At 39.1% G+C, this 23,435-nt stretch overlaps 2 protein-coding genes across 7 annotated transcripts; one reads left to right on the forward strand and one right to left on the reverse strand.

Moving 5' to 3' along the window:
- The first annotated feature begins 2,476 nt into the window (after positions 1–2,476).
- LOC147872401 (uncharacterized) lies at positions 2,477–10,734 on the forward strand. Of its 6 annotated transcripts, XR_015537418.1 has the most exons (8): positions 2,477–2,534; positions 3,063–3,211; positions 4,021–4,193; positions 5,761–5,861; positions 6,077–6,157; positions 7,313–7,408; positions 8,928–9,797; positions 9,980–10,734. XR_015537418.1 is itself a non-coding variant. In XM_087357174.1 (7 exons), exons 4-7 carry the CDS (start codon positions 5,763–5,765, stop codon positions 9,036–9,038), a joined length of 387 nt encoding a protein of 128 aa, XP_087213300.1. In that variant the 5' UTR covers positions 2,477–2,534; positions 3,063–3,211; positions 4,021–4,193; positions 5,761–5,762; the 3' UTR covers positions 9,039–10,734. The 6 variants fall into 6 exon arrangements, 5 of the variants coding, with proteins under 5 accessions (XP_087213300.1, XP_087213303.1, XP_087213301.1 ...); XM_087357174.1 differs by having other exon boundaries at positions 8,928–10,734; XM_087357177.1 differs by lacking the exon at positions 3,063–3,211 and having other exon boundaries at positions 2,513–2,534; positions 8,928–10,734.
- Positions 10,735–16,306: 5,572 nt separating this feature from the next.
- On the reverse strand, positions 16,307–17,254 carry LOC147872402 (uncharacterized). Its single transcript, XM_087357034.1, has 2 exons — positions 17,164–17,254; positions 16,307–16,509 (listed from the first exon to the last, which is right to left on the reverse strand). Exons 1-2 carry the CDS (start codon positions 17,252–17,254, stop codon positions 16,307–16,309), a joined length of 294 nt encoding a protein of 97 aa, XP_087213160.1.
- Between the last annotated feature and the right edge of the window lie 6,181 nt (positions 17,255–23,435).

Below are 23,435 nucleotides of genomic sequence, written 5' to 3' on the forward strand. Positions count from 1 at the left end.
AGTCCGGTGCATTAAATGACCATCCTCGTATGCTACTCAACCACCTTCACATAGTATGCCATGCTGTCTGACGGCAAGCAAATAGGGGTGGTCCATGTCATGTTTATCCCAGCTGATAATCAGAGTTGTCCCTTGTTACTGTGCAGCTCTCTCAGGACCCTGAAGTATCAGCATCTGGTCCTGGTTCTGTCTTCTCGGACATTGTGCCTTGTAGAGATTTACATATGTTTCAGACGTTCTTACTGGCTCCACTGCCAAGGCAATTATGATCATCCTGATGGTGAAGGTAACGAGCACCTCTGAAACGTCTATCCGTGTCTACCAGACTACAGGCTGTAACATCTTAGAAAACTACCATTTTAAGGGAAATAATTGTTCAGATATAATTTGTTGAGGCATTAAAAGAGTACGCATGACTTTTGATCAGATTAATTGAGTAATATTTTCATTTGATTCAAGAACGACTGTTTATTGAAGACAAGTTTTTGATAAGTAGTTGTGACTTCCGGCTGTTATAATTTTCATACTACGACATCCCTTTAAGTTCCTCAAACAGTAAATGTTTACTAATTAATAAGATGTTCATTTAACCACAAGGCAAGCATAAAAAGCTGTACTTTGAGTTCTCTTTCATGATGGTAACTGATAAAATATTTAATTTAGATTGGTTGCAGATGATAACAAAAACATGCAAATTATAGGAAACACATTTGCTGTTTATTAGCAACTACATACGTCATCATGATGTCAAAGCTTTGAGATCGTATCTGCCAAGTTTTAATTTGGTAATAATCAGTACTAATGAATGTTATGCACTGAAACCACAAGATTGCATATTATGCAATTAGAGTATCCCAACTAGCCTCCATATAGATTGAAAAACTTGAAGGAGAAAAGGCATCTGAATTTATTTCCTAAACTGCTTCAACAATAAAATGGTCACAACTATATTTATAGTAACATTTGGTTTACCTTACATCCTGAGCTCATGAAGAAGCTAGTTATGTACTGGTCAACGGGGATTTGATTACTGCCAGAAACACATATTGATCAGTTCTGCTCTGGGCCTTACACTGCCGCCTACATAGTACCGGGTCTACAATTTATGAGGCTGCGGTCGTGATTGCATTGCTTGGTCGGCCGGCGCTCTGTTGATGTCGGCGGGAGTCGTGCAAGCACGACCGCAGCCTCATAAATTGTAGACCCGGTATATCTCTATCCCTGGCAGTGAAATAGAGGACCAAGTTCATCACACGCTCATGTAACTTTTGTATGCATAGCATATTTCTAACAGATGTAACCTTGTTCCCACATAACCTTAAATTCTAAATTTACAAAAGTGGTGAAATCTAGTATTCATGCACACCAAACATTATGCATTAAAGTAATTACAATGGGCTGAAGCTATTTAATTCAAATACTAGTCAATAACAAGAATGTCTAGCTTCATTTCGTCAAAACATAAAGTGCCGTTGATTTTAGTATTGATAAATATTATACTGCATTTTTGTATAAGCGTATGTAGGATCTGTAGTCTCGGTGTAGCAAGATTTCATACAATCACAGGCGCCGTTTCATTTAGTTTACAACACACAATTGAAATATGAATTTTTTTGTGGGCTTAAATCATGGTGTTTGATTTAGAGAAAATGGACGGTTTGCTCTTCATAAACTGAGCCACTCAGCCATTCATGCAATTTCCTACCTTTTAAAGATCACAAACATCTACTACAATGAATCAAATCCTCAGCCAGATGAATCCAATCTACCCATACCCTCATATTCTCTGCTTCGCCATGCGCAGTGCATGTGTCCACCCCAAATGATGCGACAACACGAATTACACAAAATATTAATTTTCGTTATGAAATTTTTTGAAATATCATGTTACTTTTCCATTCTTAGTCCAAATACAACATGAACATATGGACCCACTTTTCTGTGTATGTTATCCTCATTGGTAGCATTTACAATCACGTAATATATTAATATTCCTTCACAGAGATACCGAATTTGAAGCCGCAAACACATCTTTGTGAGAAAATTAAAATCATGTTAATCTTTGCTACATCAAAGATACTACGTATACTTGTAGTTAACTGCGATTTTCATCATCATCAACTACTATACAAGGAACGGGCCTATTGCCCCCTTCCGGCACAGCTATTCAAGCCATGTAAAAGAACCTAACGAGCATGATACGAGATGTTTCGTAAGCAAAAATTCAGCGGCCATTTCTCATCCAGGTCTCTCCAGATTCCCTACTAGATGGCTGTAGTAGACAAAATCAGGATTGAGTAAAAGTTGTGCAGAGGCAGTGGGCTTGTCACTCACTGCTCAATTCCACCCTACAAGACTAGTTCTGAGGACAACTTCGATTTTATTGTTGTAAATGAAGTAACAATAACATTGTTGGCCGCGAAGAAATCTCTTGTTTGGATACATTGTCGCTGTTTCCATGGAAACGTATTTGTTTATTGTGTATGAGGTGTATTTGAGAATTTTGTGGTAAATAATGGAGGGCTTGGACGTAGGTAAGTGAAATACTTAATTTATAACATTATTTTCAATTTGTCTATTTGTAACCGAGTCCTAAAAACGTTTATTAGGATATAATTGCCTCTGCTAGAAAGTTTATAATCCCTCCTCACGTTAATAATACGTTATATCACTGTTGTGTCTAGGTTCATTGTAAAATAATCTCGTGTTTGGAAATATTGTAGCTGAGTTTCCACGAAAATGTGTGTGTTTTATATGTATGATGCTTATGGTGTGTTATTAGATCATTTCGTTTTGTGAATAATGGAGGACTTAGACATGAGTAAGTGAAAAATGTAATGTTTAAAATTATTTTTAATTTGTTTGTGTGAAACCGAGTTCTGAAAACGTTTATCGGAACGTAAATGTGAAATGAGAAAAACGTGATGAATGTCACTGCAACTGTCTACGAAAATGTCAGAGATACCTTTAAAAAACCATGAAATTTCGGAATTTAACTTATGACTATCTAGAAACATATGATGCAGACAGTCAATCATTCATTTCTTTCCTTCTGTCTCCAGGCATTATAAACTCTGCTTGGGGATCGTGGATTCAAACTTATAGGCTAGACGGCAACGATATTGAATGTGACAAAATGTAATACGTTAAAAGTTTAGATTCGGAGAATGCTTTCTGTCGTGCATTTCAGGATCTTCTGAGCCCCCACCACGTATGTACAAAAGTAGACAAAATTACAAAAAGAAATTTAAATCATGAAAGTGAAGAGACCAAGGTGTCAAAGAACAGTATGCTGTTTATGTTCAGTGATCCATCAATGGTTAAAGTGAGTGGAAGATGGAAGAGTTTCTTAAGCGTCACTTTATATCGAAGCATTTTCTTGTGTATTTCAGTGGTTGCTATTCTCCGAAGATTATTAAGGCAGTAAAGTTGAGAGGGGGATGGGCACGAAATTTTTTGAAGTAAATACGTCTATATTTTAGGGTCAGTGTCGTTCCGCAAAAAAGTGTGACGAAAATGTGTAAGATGGTTACCTAGGAAACGTCATCTGTTTATCAACAAATAAACAGCAATGGTTACCTAGGAAACATCTATTTACTCGGCATTTTTGTTACCTAGGAAACATTTCATTACATTACTTTACCTTACATTACATTACATTACATTCAGCTACCACAGACCCATCTGAAGCCTTACTAATTGAAGTTGAATAAGCAATGTCTTAATCAAACTTATCTCGATTGTAAAGCATGTATAAAGGAAATATTTAGAATAAAGCCAATATATAAACTTCCTTTCCGTATAGACGTATTTACGTCAAATTCTCCGGAACCGTGGTTCCACTGACAACTTTTTTGGAAATCATGGAGAAAAGAGACAATTTAAAATGGCAGTGTTTTGCGAATAGAGTAATGACATGAACGGAATTTCTTGAGCAGACGAGTGTCAGTTTTGTCAAGGGAGACCACAATATGAAGTGCGTTTAGATGATCGTACTAATAGTCTAATATTCTGTTGCAGTTATCTTGTTACGAGGCCCAGCACCAGCGATCATTGCGCACAAGGACAAATATGTGGCCTGGCTAATAAACGTTGTGGAGCGAGAATGCACTGCATACCTCTCGAGATGCTTCTGCTCCACTAAAGTAGTTTGGTTCCTGGTCATGATGTTTGTCATCTTATTTGTATTCAAGGTAGGTACAAGAAGGAACAGATACACAGAAAGGGAGGAATTAGTACACTTATGTGGATTTAGGTTGATATGGGTATAAAAATTGAAGACTATGTAAGAGTGTGAAGTGGACTGATATGACTCCTTAAGATACATTCAGGAGTTAAGCTGACAATCTTCTGGTATTAGTGCCCTCTAACTGACATTTCAGGGGTGCTTAAAGCCCTTGTCAACAGGTTGATGGATCAAAATTGATATGTCTATTAACTTCTACCATGTAGGATTTGAGGTTTTCATGGCAGTGAGTCTGAAGATGGCTTTCTTCTGGGGTGTTGCACCTTGTTTTCCGGTAGACGTTTGCCGACATTTCAGAGATCCTTGCTGTCTCCATCTTTAAGAGTGATGATTTTGGCAGGAAGGATCTCTGAAACCTCGGTAAAGTTCTACAATCCAGAAGGCAGCCATCTTCAACTTTTACCACACTACACGTCTGAACAAAACTATCAGGAGTGACAATGCACTAGACAGTTAAGCAGTTTGTAAGAGAGTAGATATGTACTATTCTAACCAGAGTGTGACAGTCTGTATATCAAAATAAATAGCACACATATTTTGATGGGGAATATTAATTTTGGTACCACTGATCCAAAATAACGTATGTGTTTAAAGGTGGTGTAGTTTTTATGGACTGGTGTAAACACATTCTTTAAAGATTCTTGATCAATAAATATGTTAAATAAAACAAAATAAATGCTTCAGATACAAATACAAATGTGTACACACACAGTGATCAACAAACCAGCCAATTGCGATTCACCATTTCATTCTGTTTATAAGTATGTGAATGCCCTGTTTTGACACGTTAAGATGCGAGGAGTTACCGACAGTACTGGCTCACATCTTAACCGTACAAATGTTGTAGTGAAGAGGTTGGCACTCCTGCTTCATATTCAGGAGGTTGTGTGTTCAGATCTCGGCCCAGATGGTTTTTTGTGAGTTTCCTGAGTCCCCCAGGGAAATTTGGGATCGTATGTTACATTATGGAATGACCACTTCCTTCCTTCTACGTCCTTTGTAATTCAGGATTCGGTACCATAGTGTCTTTTGGTGTAATGGAGTCTGAGTTGCTGTAAACATCTTTAAGTAATCTATAAGTATATAATAGGTTTGTAATCAGTTGTTTCAAACCATTTTTGTTGAGAAGGGGAGGTCAGGCAAGTGGAGTTTTCATTTGACTGAGTTGACAACATTTGCTGACCTATGTTTATGCTTACTTGCATAATGAATAAAGCAACGTAAGATTTTGTATTATTTTCTTTAGGTAATTCAAATGTGTATTAACTATCTTATTTTAATTTGTCTCTCACAAAAGGTAATTGTTCCACATAATATGTTTGTGGTTGTAGAGAATAGATACCATATTTTGTCAAATTTAATCCATTCAGAACATAATGAGATGAATAGTGCAATGCGCACATGGACTTATATTTTTTGTTAGAAATGTAAATGCCAAATTCATTGAAGACCTTTCCATAAATAACAGATCACTGTGACGCACAAGTGTAAATGTTATTTTCTCTTGGTGGCAGAGATGAACGCGATGTCCCGTATGATTGTCGCGGACATAACTGAGTGTCTTGAAGCAGTGAGATGGAGACCCACTTTAGGAGATCCATTTAATTTGGGATGGGTAAGTGTGGAACTCTTTGCTATCATCATTTTTGGAGTTATATGAACTAAATATCTTACTTAATCTAAATTAATCCATTCACAGCATAATCAGATGACTAGAGCAAGCAATATTTAAATTGCCTTACATTTTTTGAGCGCTGCAAACGTACAATTTAATGAAGATCTTTACACCAGTAACACAAGTCTTTAATTGTAATTTTCTTCTGGTGCTAGGACCTCAACCAGGAAAGTGGCAAAGAAGATGACCTAGGAGAGAGGTTGGAAGGGGATGACCCTTCTGTCGAGAAGGAGTTGGTAAGTTTGGATCCCTCACTGCAGAGATGTACAAACTTTTCAAAGTGAGGGCCATATTGAAAAATTAGATGCTCATTGCTGGCAAAATACAAGCTTTACTAGCCAATTATGTACTAAATATAATTATGTCATTTGCAGTGAAATAACTGTGACATTTATTCCAATACTTCTTTAGACACAAGGGATGTGTTCTTGAGTACTGAATAATCATGACATTCACCATTCATTTACTTAGTTTTGCTTCGATTATGTGAGCCATTCAAAATTCTAGCCTTTCGAATACATTAATATAATTATAAAAACAGTAGATAGAATTGATTGTAACAGTCAAAAGAAATGTTAATCCTCAGGAAAAAGAAGAGACTTTAACATTATAATATCAACCAACATGCCCCTCAGTTTCAGTTGCAGACAGATCTTGGATTCAAATTTATGAGGAAATGGAGAATACAGAAACATGTCATGAGTGTAATGTAATTTTATATGGAGTGTGGGCAGTTTTGAACTGCTGACCTTTAATGCGATATTTGGTACTGCTTGTGGTTCACCAGGTCGGATATATCCACTCTGATATTAGAGGGGGCAGTAGTTTATTCACATTCACGTGTTTGTCCTTATCTTTTCTCCGTAACGTTTATTTAGAATGCGTTATTCTTTAAAACAGTTGGTCACAAATGTAGGAGAATACAAATAATTCAGTTACATTTATGTTTACAGAACTTAGATTATTTTTAGAAATAGTGTGTAAAATTTTTGCAAGAGATTTTAATTTCATTTGTTCCACGCTTTGCAATTCTCTGAGCTCTACTTGAACATTTCTTGACACTGTCTCAAAATCTACTTCAAAGTGTGATGCAAATATCCAAAAAGTGTTTTGTGCTTTCTGAAGTCTGGAACCTCTTCTCTCAAAGCATCAAATTCACCTCGTACTCACTGGCTAGAACATCCTTGATATCATTATCATATAGGTTTTAGTTACCAAATACCAAATTTCATCAAATTTAATTCACTTGCAACAGAATCAAATGAATAGAACAAAGCGTACATGTCCTTATGTTTGAAAGTACTGTAAATATCAAATTTAATTAAGATCTTATAAGTCATGTCAGAGTATAGTAACACACGTGTGTAAATGTTGTTTTCTTCTGTTCCTAGCCTTACGTCCAAAAGAAGGAAATGGATGACACGAGACATCGCATCGAATTACAGAAGTCGGCACGTAAAGACAAACGAACAGTAAATCAGCACTTGGTATGTGTGGAACCTTTGCTGGCTACGATGTCCATACTATAACATAAATGACTTATAACTCTTTCACTCCTAGTGACAATGACACCGGTGTTATTTTCTTCAGAACTGTCATAGTTGAAAAATTGTGGATTTTCAAGTACTATTTTAGGAATTCTCTCACTACATAGAAATTTTAACCTAGAATGAAATAGCTTTTGTTAGATACAGTGCTGTTTTTATAAGTGGCCACTGTGAGCTAAATTGTAGTCTGTTTCTTAAAGACCATTTGGCAATAGAAAGAAATGAGCCGTGGCCAGTATTTGCCAAAGAGTTGTCAGATTTAGGCTGGAGTTAACGCTACTTTCATGGGTTTGAATTCCACTCCGTTTATGTATAATTATGTGTGCTTATTTAACAGTGATGAATCTTACTCATTGCCATATACCTCTCAGTGTGTTAATGAGTTAATTCTTTTCTTGACAGTTGAGTCTTAAAACTATTGCAGGTGATTGCAAAGACTCGCCAAAACCAAGAAACTCGTAGGGATTGGTCAGATGTAAAAGAAAGAAAGAAAGTCTGAAATTATTACTAAGTTTTATACTTTTTCTCTGGTTATGTTCACAATCGGTAGTTATAAGAGTTATGCCTATTAGTTTTACGTTGTCTGTCTTTCTGCATGTAAAACTCAAGAGCCTCTGAACAGATATTCATTAGATTGGTTATTGGAGAGTTTTATTGAAATGTGTCTGCACATTCCAATTTTGTTTGAATGTAGAAAATAACAAAGACTTAACATGACTACTTACGTGTTTCCTGAGTGGAAATTCATGCAGCTTAGAGAAACATTGGGGAATCCTGTGTTATGATATCAACTAACCAACATACCCCTATTCAAAGGTTAATATCCCAAACATTAGTCTACTAACACTGATGCCATTTGCAAAGTTCACATTCTGCGGTGGAAATAGAATTATTGTTCTATGCATACATGTTCTAACTTGTTAATTTATTGGAGTAGAAAATAACACGTTTTCGGTATTCTGCATGCATGATCAAGTGGTTCCACCAATAAAAATGTTTGGTAAAGAGTTTAAGAGCTGTGTGAAATGTCCATTAATCCATCTCTCCAACTTTAAAATGCATTAATCAATCTTATAAATTTTAATTTAAGTTTGAGAAATTGTTATAAATTCTCTCATACTCTCTAGTGCTGCAGTCCATCAGAGCAAAAAAGCTCTAAATTTCTGAGGTGGCAGCATCTATACCCAAATTCAGTTTTTACGTATGTTTGAAAATATAAGCAACTTTTGTTGTGCCTGTATGGTTATATACACATTTACTATTTGTATTGATACTTACGTAACAATTTCTGTCTATTGCATAAGAAATGTCATGTGAACAGCAAATTCTTTCTGTATGTCGATTCTCCCAGACAACTCTGTCGTTGCTAATGTGACATTTTTAGAATTACGTGCATACAGTTCATAACTTGCTAACTTATAGAAACAGAAAAGAACTGTTATGATATTTAATGTTCCAGGCGTTTGCCCAGTTGTCAACAATAATAGAGGAGGATGAATCTTGTGAATCCTCCACGTCAACAATTATCCAGGAGGATGAAAATGAACATGATGCATATTCTTCTGAATGATCCATGCCAGCAGTGATGCAGAAGGAGCAGGAAGGAGGAAAATAAGAGGATGATCTTGTGAATTCTCTGTGCCAACAATGAATCAGGAGGAGAGGAGGATAAAGTAGAGGAGAATTCATCAGCTTACAAATTCTCCGTATCAGCAATAATAGAGTGTCATTTTGCCTCACCTGATTATCATGTTTGCCAGATCGATTGAGAATGGTAATATAAGGAAGGCTGCTTTTTTCTACACAAATCATTTAAGTATTTCATTTTCCGTGTCCGTCAATTCCCGTTTGGGCGTTCCGGTGCTAGCGAGACTAGTAAGTGACCCCACTAACTCTGCACAATTTATACTCTATCCTGATTTGACAGCCAGAGCCATATAGGAGTGAAACAGGAGACTTGGGTGAGAAATGGCCACTGAATTTTGCTGATGAAACATGAAACATATCATGCTAGCAAGGTTCATTTACATGCCGTAAGTCTACGACATGGGACCGCCGACTTTACTTCCCCTCCAAACGAAGTTGTGCTACGGATTTTTATCATCCTTTAAATCCATCGACCTTGGCCGGGTATGAACCCGCGAACCTTGGGTCCAGTGTCAAGCATGCTAACAACTAGTCCACTGAGGGTAACATTTATGTATTGTAGAGTGAAAATGCCACTTCCTAGGATGTTGTACTGTACAGTCTGATAGATATCTACTGATGTTTCAGAGGTGTTGTCTGCCTCAATCCTCAGGCATGTTTCTCTTCAGTGACTCTGTCTTAAGTGCTAAGGTGGTGAAGGAGATGGCTGTCTTTTGGGCTGTAGCACCTTGCAGTCTGGTAGAAGTTTACTAAATTTTCAGAGTTCCCTTCTGCCTGCATCATCAGGGCGATAAGTACACGTCCCCTGATGACAGAGGCAGCAGGGAACCCTGAAACTTTGGTAAACTTCTACCAGACTGCAAGGTGCTACAGCCCAAAAGATAGCCATCTTCGTACTTACTGCCGTGAGAACATCAAATCCTGGATGGTGGTAGCCAATTGGTAAATGTTACTGTCCTTATATATTTTTACATCATTTAAAGGGTGCTATTAAATTTGTATGAGTTTTTATGTTTTTAAAAGGATTATTTTTTTGGTTTGATGACCTATGTGAAAGGATATCGACTCTTGTTATTGGCGAGGAACTGTTATACAATACTGATTCCATAATATAATAAGTCTTTTGCCATATTTACATCCATTTATTCGCGTTTCAAATAAATTTATCAGTCTTATAAATTTTAATATATATTTGTGAAATTGGTATAAAAATTAGAAGGGATTTGAATAAAATCACCTCCTCCCCATATACTTACATCTGCCACCGAATTGGCACAGCTGATTAGTGAAGTCTCCTGTTGGGTTACAACACTTGCGGGACGTGCAGTTTTGTCAGTTGAGTGAAAACTGTATAGAGAAGCATTACTCAACCTATGGTACGCGTACCACTGGCAGTACACGAGCCAATGTTGATTAGTACGTGAACTAAGAAAGAAAATAAAAAGATAATATTAACATAAATAAATTTTGCCTGAACGAAATTGGTTAGTGGTACATTTAATGCGTTAAATTAGAATTAGTGGTACGCCAGTGAAAAAGTATGAGAACTCCTCATATAGAGATTATGTTTGTAACATTGTTGCAAGGCGAAAGCTAATTACAAAGATCCATTTCTGCTATGTAAACGTTTTACATTTTATGTAATTTTAATGACAAGGTGTTAATTGAAAGCGGGTGTCATTATTTACTTGTGGCAATCAGTTGCATTTGTTTTCGAAGTGGATGATATTAAGCACACAGATCTCAGATATTCTATTGACTTTTGGGTTGCTATTAGAGCTGCAAGGAATAAGCATAAGGGATTGATACAATCCTAAAAAAAGTGTTTGAATTAGCAACGTCAGCTTTGGAAAATAAATCGAACGCTAGGGAGGCACAACCAATATCTTGAAGAGTTATCCAGTTACTATCCTAAGATGTAAATCAAATTTTTTGGACCCACACTGAAAGATATCAAGAGAATGGCCTTTGATCTCGCCACATAAAATAATATTTCTTATTTATTTTACGTACAACAAGGTAAGGAGTACTGGAAATGGCTGCGAAGATTTATCAGTTGACACCAAAACCAGAGTTCACAGAAATCTCAAGGCATATTGGCAGCAAGAGTTACTCCAGAGGCTCTATCAAGTTTTTCCTCTGGTGCTGTGCATAAAGTTTAATTCACGTTGTGTATTTAACTGCGATGAGTTGGCCTGACTGGTTCAGCATAAGTTGCCTAAATTCATCTTAGAGAAGGGCATCATCAGCAGAAATGTCTTCTCTTGTTTCTTCCGTCTGTTCTGATATTTCCTAGAAGCAACATGAGATTCAAGCTACTTGATGGTGCTCCTCCAGACTCGATAGCAGTTTGTCACAAGTACGGGTTGATCCAGGTTGGGGGTTGGGGCATTAGGCTGATGACCTGATTCCCGGAAAATATTTCGTTGTCCAGAAACCCGATAATTGGCCTCGGAATAGGTATGAAAGACTACGACGAACTAAGCTACGGAAGAAGGTAGCTCAAGGTAGGAAGAGATGAGGACATATTGTTCGGGATGCCGGAGCCCACCAAGTGTGATGTTGATCAGAGTTAATTAAGAACTTGGTAAAATATTTAGATACAGATGACAATAAGATCATTCTAAAAACTGCAAGCAAAAGCGAACAATACAATATTTTAAAACAATGAAGTACGTATTTTGTAGACAGGCATTGTTCAGGCATCAAGAATGTTACACCTTTACATTGTTGGAAATAACGGCATTGAAGCATTCTTTACATTATGGCCAACCCTGTGCCCCTATTTTGTAGCATATAGAAGGTAATAATTTCTCCTGGGTTGTCTCCCCAGGGATAAGATATTTTTTAAGTATCCTTGGACGCAGTAGCATATATGAATTTTGGACAATCCTGGCGCTATTTAAAAACTAGGGAATTTCCCGTGTTATCATTATACGTATATTTATGCATAAAACATATTATGTATCGAACTTCATGTTGTCCGCTTGCAGACCAAATTTTGTCGAAATTGCCCGCACAACAAAAAAACGATGGACAGGTCTGCTATACACGTTTGACATTGTTTAACTCTTTGTGCTTTTGGGATCGTTCTGTCTGTCTCGAAGAACTGCTCCCGTGGATGTATTCTGAGCCCCTGCTGTGAGAGTTGGGTTAGGAGCACATTTTCACGTAACGCACTCATCCATGATTCGACACGAGAGGCAACACTGAAGTCTCGGTGAGATCAATATAGACATTTACTTACTGACATAAAGAGCGTATTAAAATTATGTGAATTTAGGAACGCATGGTGAAATATGTGCATTTGTTTTGTGTTGCACAAGGCCCACGCCACAGACCGCGCGGCGAAAGTGACTAAAAATGAAACCCAGAAAGGAGAAACAGAGCGTTGTTTGTCCGAGATGGACACGAGGCATTGAAAGAATTTGAAGGCTACGCAGACAGCTGGCAAAAATGACGTCATTGTGCAGTTAGAGGGCCATAAAACTTTTCTTCTCCAACATCTCAACTTTTCCATTTTCAAAACTTTAAAAGCTTTCTGCGGCCAGGAAATCGAAAAATGTCAACTTCTCGATCATGGCCAAAGCGTTATTTGTTCCACGCGTCTTCTCTGCTTTCAAAAGTGTGATGAAAGGCGGTATCGACTTCCGACGTAGGAGATTGGTTTTTTCGGGCAAATTGACATCATTTCCTGTTGACAGACGAAACAGTGGTCGGAGGAAAGGTGTGGCCTCAGCACTGTGAAAAGTGGGGCAAGAAGAATTCTAACATTTTTAAATTTGTTCTTTGTCTGAGATTATCCTCCCATCTACGTCTAGGTCTCTCAAGAGGTCTCTTCTCCTCAGACTTCCCAAATAGTGGACCCAACCAACCAGATGGCTTACCGAACCCGAAGGTTCATCACCGAATTAACCAAATCCCTCTACCGGACCCTGTCCTGGGCCAACAAAATCCACTCTCCTTCAACTCCTATCTCCCATAGATCCCGCCTGAGATTATCCTCCCATCTACGTCTAGGTCTCCCTAGAGGTCTCTTCCCCTCAGGCTTCCCAACCAGTACCCGGTGCACACCTCTTGTCCAATCCATGGGCGCTACATGCCCCGCCCATCTCATTCTTCTTGACTTAATCACCCTGACAATATTGGGGGAGCAGTACAGATTTTTAAGCTCGTCATTATGCAGTTTCCTCCAGACCCTATCGTCTTCTATCTTAGGCCCAAATATCCTCCTCAACACCCGATTCTCAAACACCTGCAATCTGTGTTTCTCCCTCTGAGTGAGAGACCATGTTTTGCACCCATACAAAACAAGAGACAAGATTATTGTTTTGTATACTTTAATTTTGAAGTTCTTAGAAATCAGACCGGAAGAAAAAACATTTTGAACTGGGAAGTAGCAAGCATTTCCAGAATTTAATCTCCTCCTAACTTCCTCATGAGTGTCATTTTGATTTGTTATTGTTGTTCCCAAATATGAGTCAGGAATACCCGAAAAAAACATGGAACTTACAAATGAAATGGGTTCAGGGACAGAGATAATGGGCTACAAGGAAAAGCAGCAAATTATAAGCACGAAAGCACTATCGGGGGACATGTCGGCTTGAACCTTACCTATCACAGAATAAGGCAGTATGTGGCATGGGAAGGGATAAAAACCGATATTGACCACTACATCAGAAGATGCGCGAAATGCCAGCAGAATAAACTGAATCAGCGCAATACGAAGATACCGCAAACATTGACCACCACACCAACAGGTGTAATGGAGAAATGCAGTATTGATATAGCAGGACCGCTGAATGTGAGCCATAATGGTAATCGATCCATATTAACCAAACGGGATGAATTGTCTAAATTCATGGTAGCAGCACCGTTGAAGCAGCAAACCGCGAGGATGTAGAGAATGTCGTGCTAGTCTTTTGTTTTACTTAAGACGTAATTCTCTGAGTGAAACCTTTAGGAATAAGGTAAAGCGAGTAGAGATTGCGTACAATTCGGGAAAAAATCACTAAAAATCGAAAGTTTATGTATTTTCGTAAGTAAGTGTACACATGTGTTCTTTGGTATGTTAGGCATATTTAATGAACAATATTCCGATTTTTTTTTCAATTTTTGATAAGATAATGCAGTTTTTTCAGACATTCGATTTTACGCAATCTCTCCTAACCGTGTAGGTGAGATTGCGCACATGGGTAGGACAGATGGTTTATTGTTTGAATTACTTATTTCGATCAAACGTTATTAGAAATTGTTATTAAAAAATTAATTAGAAACTTTATTATTACAGAAAATAAATAGATAATTGTATCCGACTGTTTATACTCAAAAACACACATATTATTCTTCGTAATTTTAAGAACGTTAAGTCGGCCTATTGTAAGTCAAGAGAAGAAACACACTTAATCAAACAAAAACTGAATCAAACAACAAACGTACTTAATTACTAATATTAACCCTTTGCGGTCCGTTTTAAATACCATTATGGCTCTTTTCTGGTCTATTTAAATACCACAAACTGTATAAATTCAACTACTATTATGAACAGGTTTGATTTTCTTTTATAACTTGCATAGAACAGAAGAAACTTTGCTAAATATGGTGAAAATATGTTCTGATGAGAGGATCACAGTTCCTCTTATTTGAATTCTGACCATGTGAAATATTTTTCACGGACTGTACCACTATCGCTAGTGAAATGCGTAATAAGCGGTGCCTATCTGCTTCCTGTCGTTGGCTTACACATTCTCAGAGCTACGCTTTCTTTCGTCCTACTTGTTTTCGAAAAGTCAAGACCAAATTCAACACCAGGAAAGTGAAACAGAACGCGAAGTATAAAAAATGAAGTCACTACACACAAAGAATGCTTGATAAGAAGACGAAACAATATGCACATGTCAGTGGTGGATTGCTCTATGCGCCAAAAATAATTAAAAAATAGAATGTCTTACTGGGAAAATGGGATAACTGTTTTATAACTTTATCAGATATGAAATACTTTTGTTCTAAGTAAATATGACAGCAACACACCCGATGGTATTCCTTTACTATAAGATGTATGGCAAAACACTTGGTGTGGAATCCTGGCTTCCTTTAGACATGTGTCAGAATAAAATGACTTTTCTCTCCTGCCTCCTTTTACTGTTATCAGGTACACAAAGTCTTACCAGAAAAACTAGCATAGAACTAGTGCAAAGAAGAAATCTTGAATGATAGGCTGACACTGTTTGCCAGCCTCAGTTTGACTCCAGATCACGTAAAATATGCGTAAAGTACAAGGAGGACTAAGTCGGACAGAGATCCCGAAAAGGGTTATATACTCCGGATACCATTCTAATACAAATTCTTGCTACTTTCTTCTCTTCTGCCGGATTTCTTTCGACCGCAATCAATACACTGTTGGTCACACATGAAGCCATCTACCGCATGAGATGCATTTTATCCAGTCCGATTTTGAAGTCGTAACGGAGTAATGTTCTAAACACTCTACGCATTCGTCGCTTCTGTTTTCTCTGACGTGGACTGACAGAAGTTCCATTCCATCGCTGGCTTCGCCAGATGTTGACGATGGTGTAGGAGAATCACGTTTAAACCTTCTACGGCCTGTACTTTGTTTCTTTCTTGTTAATTTAGATTGCCGAGACCTCACAGTCACTCCTTGTTTCGTCTTATCTTTTGCTGTTTTCTTCTTTTTTAAAGCTGCTTCGTTCTTCTTTCTTTTACGTTCTTGTACTTCTTTCTGAGTGTTCATGTACTCAGGACCAGTAACGTTTGTCGCACTCCGCTTCCTTTTTGCTGTAAACTGTGAGGAAAAGGTGAAATTTGTTTTAAAACTTTTGTTGGGGTCACCTTAGCTTGCGTAGATGTTGACGGCTGACAATTGGGTAAAACGTCTGAGGAGGGAACCGTTGATGTGGTCGGTGTGCATTCAGGAGAGACAGGAATTTGAGCGGATGGAGAAGTCGGAGTTGTGACCGAAGGTCTGCTCGGAGTATGAGGTTGTTCAGTGTTTCCTTGTTGGGCATCTACATCACAGGGTAACAAATAGGCGTGTTCGGGAATTGCATCTATGTTTAGAGGATAAATGCCAGTGGCACGGAAGGCAGAAGCTGCGAGTTGAACGTTAGCGGCGCGAGACCATGCTGAATTTAAAAGTTCGCCGAAATCCTCTCTTGTAGTTCTTCCTGTTCCTTATCGAGCCGTGAACAACTTTTCACAAGCATCTTTGAAATAGGTTTTGAAAGGCTTAAATACAACCCGATCCAAAGGCTGTAGATAATGGGTTGTGTGACTTGGCAAGCAAAGGATGATAACATCACTATCTGCGGCGACTTGCAGCATGTCTGGGCTGTTCATATGAGAACTATGGCCATCAAGTATCAGCAAATTTTTACCTAGCGGTTTTCGTGGAATGAAATGTTGAGTCATCCAATCCATAAATAATTTACTACTGATATAAGCGCTCTCTCTCCTCATCTTTATTACTGAACCTGGTGGTGCGCCCCTTTCATATTGAGGTTTTGCGTAAACGCCTTTGAAAATACAGAAAGGGGGTAAAAATTGCCTCTCCGCATTGCAACAAGCCAGAATAGTGATTCGTTATTCAATTGTAGCCCAATCTCGTAGCAGTTCCAGATGCAGCCTGGTTTCCGCAGAAGATCGTTTTCGGTCAAAATAGATGTCATAAGACTGAAATAATTCTTAACTTCCTCACGATTCATGCCTTCTGTTCTTGCTCGACTGTTTCTGACGCTTAAATCACGATTTATCCGCATAAACGATGCGAACCAAACTTTCCCGGCCATCTTCTGTTCGGTATTGAAAGTATCTTTAATACCCGGTGTTTCTGCTAAAGAGTATGCCATAATTCTTATATCGCGTTGTGTTGGCGCGAACCCAAATGCCTGAAGTTTATTGATGTGATCGGCTAATTTCTTTTCCGAATCGACACATATTTGCGAATCTGGACCCAAAGCATGCTTTTCAAAAACATTTTCCTTTAGCCTATTTCTCAAGGTGGATTCAGAAATATTGAATTTTCTATGGTGAAAGAGTCATTTTTATAGCTTCTATAGCTCGTCGCAAATCCTCCTCTGACCAAGATCCTTTATTCGACTTTCTCACATAAACGTTTGGCATTATGACCTATAAGGAGAAATGCCAAAAGAATAATTAGTTATACTCTGCACTAGAAAAACAGCTCCGAAAACAAACTAGGAATTGCATGTATCATTTTATGCTATTTTATTCCTTAACTTATATAAAATACAGGTAAACGCAGTAGATAAGATGAAAAACACAAAGAACATACTTCATTTTGGTTTGGTTTTGTAATTAATTGGGTGAACAAGTTTATTTTAATCTCTCCTCCCATTGAAACAAATGAAAATCCTGTGCAAACCCAATGGGAAATGCTTTGTGAATAAAGAATTGAGTGACTGCGACGAGTGGGTGAGATACGCCGCTTTTGTTCATAACACTGCGCCTCATAGTTCTACAAACTTCACAGCCTTTAAGCTCATGTTTGGACGATTAGAAAATTTACCAGGATACGGGTTTTACGCGTGCGAGAATTGAAGGCTAGGTTCCAGAGCGGTTACACATTGGCAAGAAACAAGTTGGAGTCATCAAAACTTAGGAGTGAGGAGTCTTACGACAAAACTGTTCACACTCCACAATTTAAGGTTCACGATCTTGTTCTAATGAAGGATTTTTCGGTTAGAGGTGGACGCAGCCGCAAGTTAGAGGCAGCAAGCTCTGGGCCATACAAAATCAAGAGGATAGAGAAGGAAAAGGGCCAAAGGAAATTGGGATGCATACAAATTTACTGAAAACTTTTTATGCGTAATTGCAGATGTGGGCACTTTTAGCAGTTTCCGCACTAAGTGCGATACCGGGACCTGACTCTTGATATTCGAGTAGAGGATATTCCGAGCGCTCCAGGGTTGTACTTTGAACATCAGGCAGAAGCAAGTCTTTACAGCAGCGAATGGAAAGTGGTGACGTATGTAGACACTCGCCAAGCAAGCGAGAATTTGGACATGAGAGAAAAATACATAGCATTAACTTTGGGATTTTGTAAGAAACATGATAGCACCCTTGGGGATGAATGTAACTAGCTGTCGAATGATGATCAATGAAGCAGATAGGAAATTAAGCAAGTATAAGCATTTGCGTGATCTCGTGAACCAGATAACCAGATCAGATGATGTAAATCATAGGCGGAAACGAGGGATAGTAAATTTGATAGGAAGAGCTTCGCACGCCATCTTTGGAGTTTTAGACGACGAAAATGAAGCTTCTTACAATAGGAAGATAAAACAACTGGAGACTGAACAGATGGACCTTATTAAATTATCCAAGGAACAGATGACTGTAGCGAAGTCTACGCTGAGGTTAGTTAACTACGCGTTACAAGACGTAGCTAGAAATGAAGCTGTATTAGCAAAGGGTCTTATGGCAGTCAGTTACCAGATTGACAAGGAGAAAGGGTGGATCATACACAAGTACACGTGCACATCGCTGCTAGTGGCCTTGAACAAGCACGCCATACCAATAGGGCGTGAATATGACGTCATTATACAAGCGGTCTGAAGGGCATTATTCAACCACATGTCTTGTCGCCTGCTCGGTTGTTAGGAATTTTTAAATCCAGTCAGAGTGACTTTCGGAGGGATTTGCATGTCCCTGTAACCTTGAGCGACGCCCAAACATACCAATTAATTACGATATTAGACACCGAAGTATATTTGATAGTCAGTAAGTTAGTATATGTTGTAAGAGTAACTTTAGTAAGTCGTTACACGTATAATATTTATAGAGTGTTATCATTTCCCGTCGGGATGAATAAGAACAGTAACAAGTACATATTCATGGAACCAGATAAGGAAGTGCTTGTGGTAGATACCACCAAATAATACGCTGTTAGTTTAAGCAAGGGAGAATGATCACATTGTAAAATCATGCAGGAATTAGAACTTTTCTCTTCAATGAATTCAGTCATCCACAGAAAGTGAAGTGCAAATGTTACAATCTATTCGAGACATTCCAAAGAGTTGCTCACAGCGGATTATTGAACTTAAGGAAACATTGTGGATTCCGTTAAAGGGTAACGTGTGGACATTTGTCGCACCCGAGCCAATTCATTGAACTATAATTTGCCGGGATCAGGAGCCGTACGACGTGAAAATCAAGGAGAATGGTAAAATCACATTCTACAAGGACTGTACTGGTTATGAATAGCAAATCTTAACCAGATCTTTCACAGAAGGTTATGCAAATAACACAGATAAAGACGTAATACCACCTTTGACTCTAACCATGGACTGTTGTGAGACCGAAAGCAACAAGCTTATAGATTCAACTTCTATAAGAACGCCCATAAAGAACATACTCGCACACACGGATGAATTAAAGTTAGCCAACCATAAGGTAGATGAGTTGATACAGGAACAAGAATGGAAACCCACCAATTAACCATAATCGCGAATGCTGGATCAGTAACGTTAGGCCTACTTATTTGTATATTGCTTCGTTGTTGCTGTGAATCTGTAGGAATTGTTGACTTAGAACTCTTAGAGCATGCAAGGAATATAACCGCGTCACAGCCATAGTTCCAAGCCAAGAATAATAACTAATGTTCACGCCTCAGGTGATGACTTAAGCAATAAAGATACACGACTAAAATTGGTAACCAGCAGAACAAGTAGGGGGGCTTAAACGTTCCAGGAAATCAGGGTCAGATACGTGCAGCCATAGAGCAAAGCCCACTAGGAACTAGGAGTAGCAGCCGGGGTACACCTGTAGGGAGGAGATGAGAGGTAACTACGATTGGGCAAACAAGATAATAAAATTGTTGCCTCAATCTCCCATAAGGAGGGAAGGTACTTGTGGGATATCGGGACACATCGCTTTAAAAATAGGTTAGGTTAGGTTAGGTTAGGGTTGTTTTTATCTGTTACTTCGTTCAGTTATTTATTGCTGTCCACAGGTTAGGTTAATGTGTGTGGATAGCAATAAATAACTGAACGAACTAACAGATAACAACAACCCTAACCTAACCTAACCCAACCTAACCTAACCTAACCTGATCTAACCTAACCTAACCTGATCTAATCTAACCTGATCTAATCTAACCTAACCTAAACTAATCTAATCTAACCTAATCTAACCTAACATAACCTGAAGATTTCTGTCTTCTGGGTTGTTGCGCTGTGTAGTCTGGTCGATGTTAACCAACGTTTCAGAAGTCATACTGCCTCCGTCATCAGGGTAAACATCTTCCATACTACACAGTGCAACAACCCAGAAGACAGAAATCTTCATACTCACCGCTGTGAAAACCTCAAATCTTACACTAACCTAACCTAACCTATTTTTAAAGCGATGTGTCCCGATAACCCACAAGTACCGGAGGGAAAAAATCTTTATGTTCTATCCCTTATCCGAAGGTTCGCGGCTCGTGTTTCAGCTTAAGCTCCTCCTATGTTACCTGCAGCATCCCTTACACTCTCAGAACACATGGGTACAAGGGGCTAGTAAATCTGACAACCTGTCTGGGACTGAAGTTCATTCAGGGTGAACCCCGGACCGCGCTGACTCAGTGTCACCAGTTTCGTAGTAAGTTGGCCGCCTCCGTCCACGTACATATTTTGATAACCGGGGATGAGACATCGTCATGAGTCTCTCCCAATCTGAACTGAACATCCGATATTTCAGCGGATGTTGCAATGAAAAGTGTCCTCACTTTCGTTAACATAAAGAAATTCTCTGCAGTTTTACTCCATTTGTAATTTATGCATAATTTAGGCTGTTAACTAGGTGCATGCATTTCGTGTACACCCAGTTCTTCTGAGAACTGGATCTTCTTTGGCCACCTACTTCAGTGGCTGGCTTCGAGCCTATAGCTTCTCAGTGTGACAGCTCCTCATATCCTGCGCCTGCGTAGCTGTTTATTTGTTCCTTTGCTGTGCAGTGCGTGTCGAAGCGTCAGCTCCTGGAAGATGTCCACTCTTTCATCTTTGGAACCTCCTGTTTTCATAACGTCTGGTATATTCCGTTGCTACATTGGGCCACATTTCCAAAATTTAATTTTGTTGTATTTTGTCGGCTTTCTCCTCCTGAGGCGTCTCTTCGTCGCTTTATTTCTTGTTTCAGCTGAATGTCATTTGTATTGTTTTCTAGTGAAGTTGCTTCGACTAAAGGTTTCTCGGAATTTCGATGGGTGCTCTCTGGGTAGGGTTTTTACATTTCTTAGGACGGTTGATCTTACGTGATGACCGCGTGCATATTTTTGGTTTTCCGTAACAAATTATTGTGGTGAAGAGGATACAAGAATCTGAAGGGATTGCTATGTACCAGGTTCTTGTGTACGATTTTCATGTGATTGTATCTTCGTGTTGATGTCCCGGTGAAGGCGTTCTTTCTAGACTCGGATGCTGAATGATCTAACTGCGTGATCAGCTGTAGTCTAGCGCGGACTCTCGTAACTGGGGGTCCTAGCGGTGTGGCCTCTAGTTCGCGTCTCGAGCGAGGCGAACTAGAAGGTTCATAGTTTGGATCCCGCATAGTTGTGGTGCTCTGCGTGTGGCTGGGGTCCCCGTCCACTGAGGCTGTGCTGGCCTGAGAGTCACTGGCTGACGTGCGTCATCGGTACCCTGGGGTTCGAGTGGCGTTAGTGGTTCGCGAGCCTCCTCACTCCACATCGTTCGCGACAGAATGACTTCTTTTTGGTCTCGGTTTTTTACTTCCCTTCGCCGAATTTATTTTTCTTTTGGACAGGTTTGGTTCAATGGGTCCATGACAAATACACCTCATCACCAATTTCAAAGTTAAGCTTTTTGTCATAGTTTCTTTATTTTTTCCATGGGACTTCCGGTTATTTTCCTTCGCGACTTCTTCTAAACTAAATTTTAAGTTCTCTAATCTTGTCGCGTGCTCAGAGTTTAGTAATTCCTCTGTCAATTTGGCTTGCAGATCGTTCTGAGTGGGCAGATTAGTTTCCTTACCGCGCATCAGATAGAAGCGGCTGTAGCTGGTGGTGCTATGGGGTGTGGCTCTAAATGCAATCAAGAAAAATGGTACTACTATGTCTCAATTGGTACTTGTTCCATCTATATAGTTTGAAAGACCATCATGGAGGGAACTATGAAAACGTTCCACCATTTCGTTTCCCATTACATTATACGCTGACTCTGCACTTTTCTGACTCTCAAAATTTTGCTAGTTTCCTTAAAGAAATTAGATACAAATGGCCGTCCTTTATCTGTGATTAGGATTGAAATTAATTTCCTCCCTGAGATTTGTCTCTTATTCGACCACCAGTGGTTAAGACCGATTAATTCCGTGCTGGATGAATAGCGAAGATAGTTTCCGGGATTACCAAGAAGGCTTGCCTACCAACCTGACGACGATACACGACTCCGTCCCAGTCTAGAAAGAATTCGCTTTTGTTTGTGAAATGACTTCTTTTCTGTCGTCCACAAAACGGGTCACTGAACTGTGCTTTGAGCACTTCTTGCTTCTTGGGCACGACTTTTGAGCCTGGGGTATGTTCATCAGTAAAATCAAAATCCGCCAAACCGCAGACGGCCATTGTTGTCTGCAAAATTATGCAAGAACGTCGGACAGCACGGCCTGTTATTATCAAAAATGTTCGTCTGTTTAGATAGCATCGAAAACACTTGGTGGCCCAGACAAGAGCCGAATATGCTCTCTCAGTCTTATTTAGGCGAACTCTCTGCTAGCGAACGAAATAGGCCTCTCTATTCCGCCCTGAATTGCAGCTCCCGCCATCTTGGATGCATCAGTTTTAAGTATGAATGGCAACCGAAAATCTGGGTACGCCAGTACTGGATTTGTACTTGGCTTAAATTTGAGTTCATCGAATGCACTTTGGCATTGGGACTTCCACTCAAATCTTTCTTCTTTCTTAGTTAATTGTGTCAATGGCTTTGCTATCTGAGCAAAATTTGGAATTAACCTCCCGTGAAAAAATGCCATGCCCAGGAATGTTCTAACGCCCTCCACCGTTTTGGGGACTGGGTACTCTTTAATTGCCTACTAGCCTTCACCTTGAATATTCCACCGGCCAAAATCTCCTGCGACCACTTTACCTTCATGCCGTGTAGAAAGACTGCTTCACTGTGTGTACAGTCCACAGATCAAGAGATAAGCCCTGGTAGGAATGCGATATACGCGCATGCGCAAGATTTCGCGGTGAGTGACCTGCTGCTACTAGCCAACCTAAAAGCATTCGTTCCACAACCACTGAAGGAACAACAGACAAAAGGCTTTCATAAGTTCCAATCAGTATAGCTTT

This window comes from Zootermopsis nevadensis, unplaced genomic scaffold (assembly GCF_977971745.1).
Source record: "Zootermopsis nevadensis isolate Lab colony 2312 unplaced genomic scaffold, Znev_1.0 Znev_ptg000028l, whole genome shotgun sequence".
Classification (NCBI taxonomy): Eukaryota; Metazoa; Arthropoda; class Insecta; order Blattodea; family Termopsidae; genus Zootermopsis; species Zootermopsis nevadensis.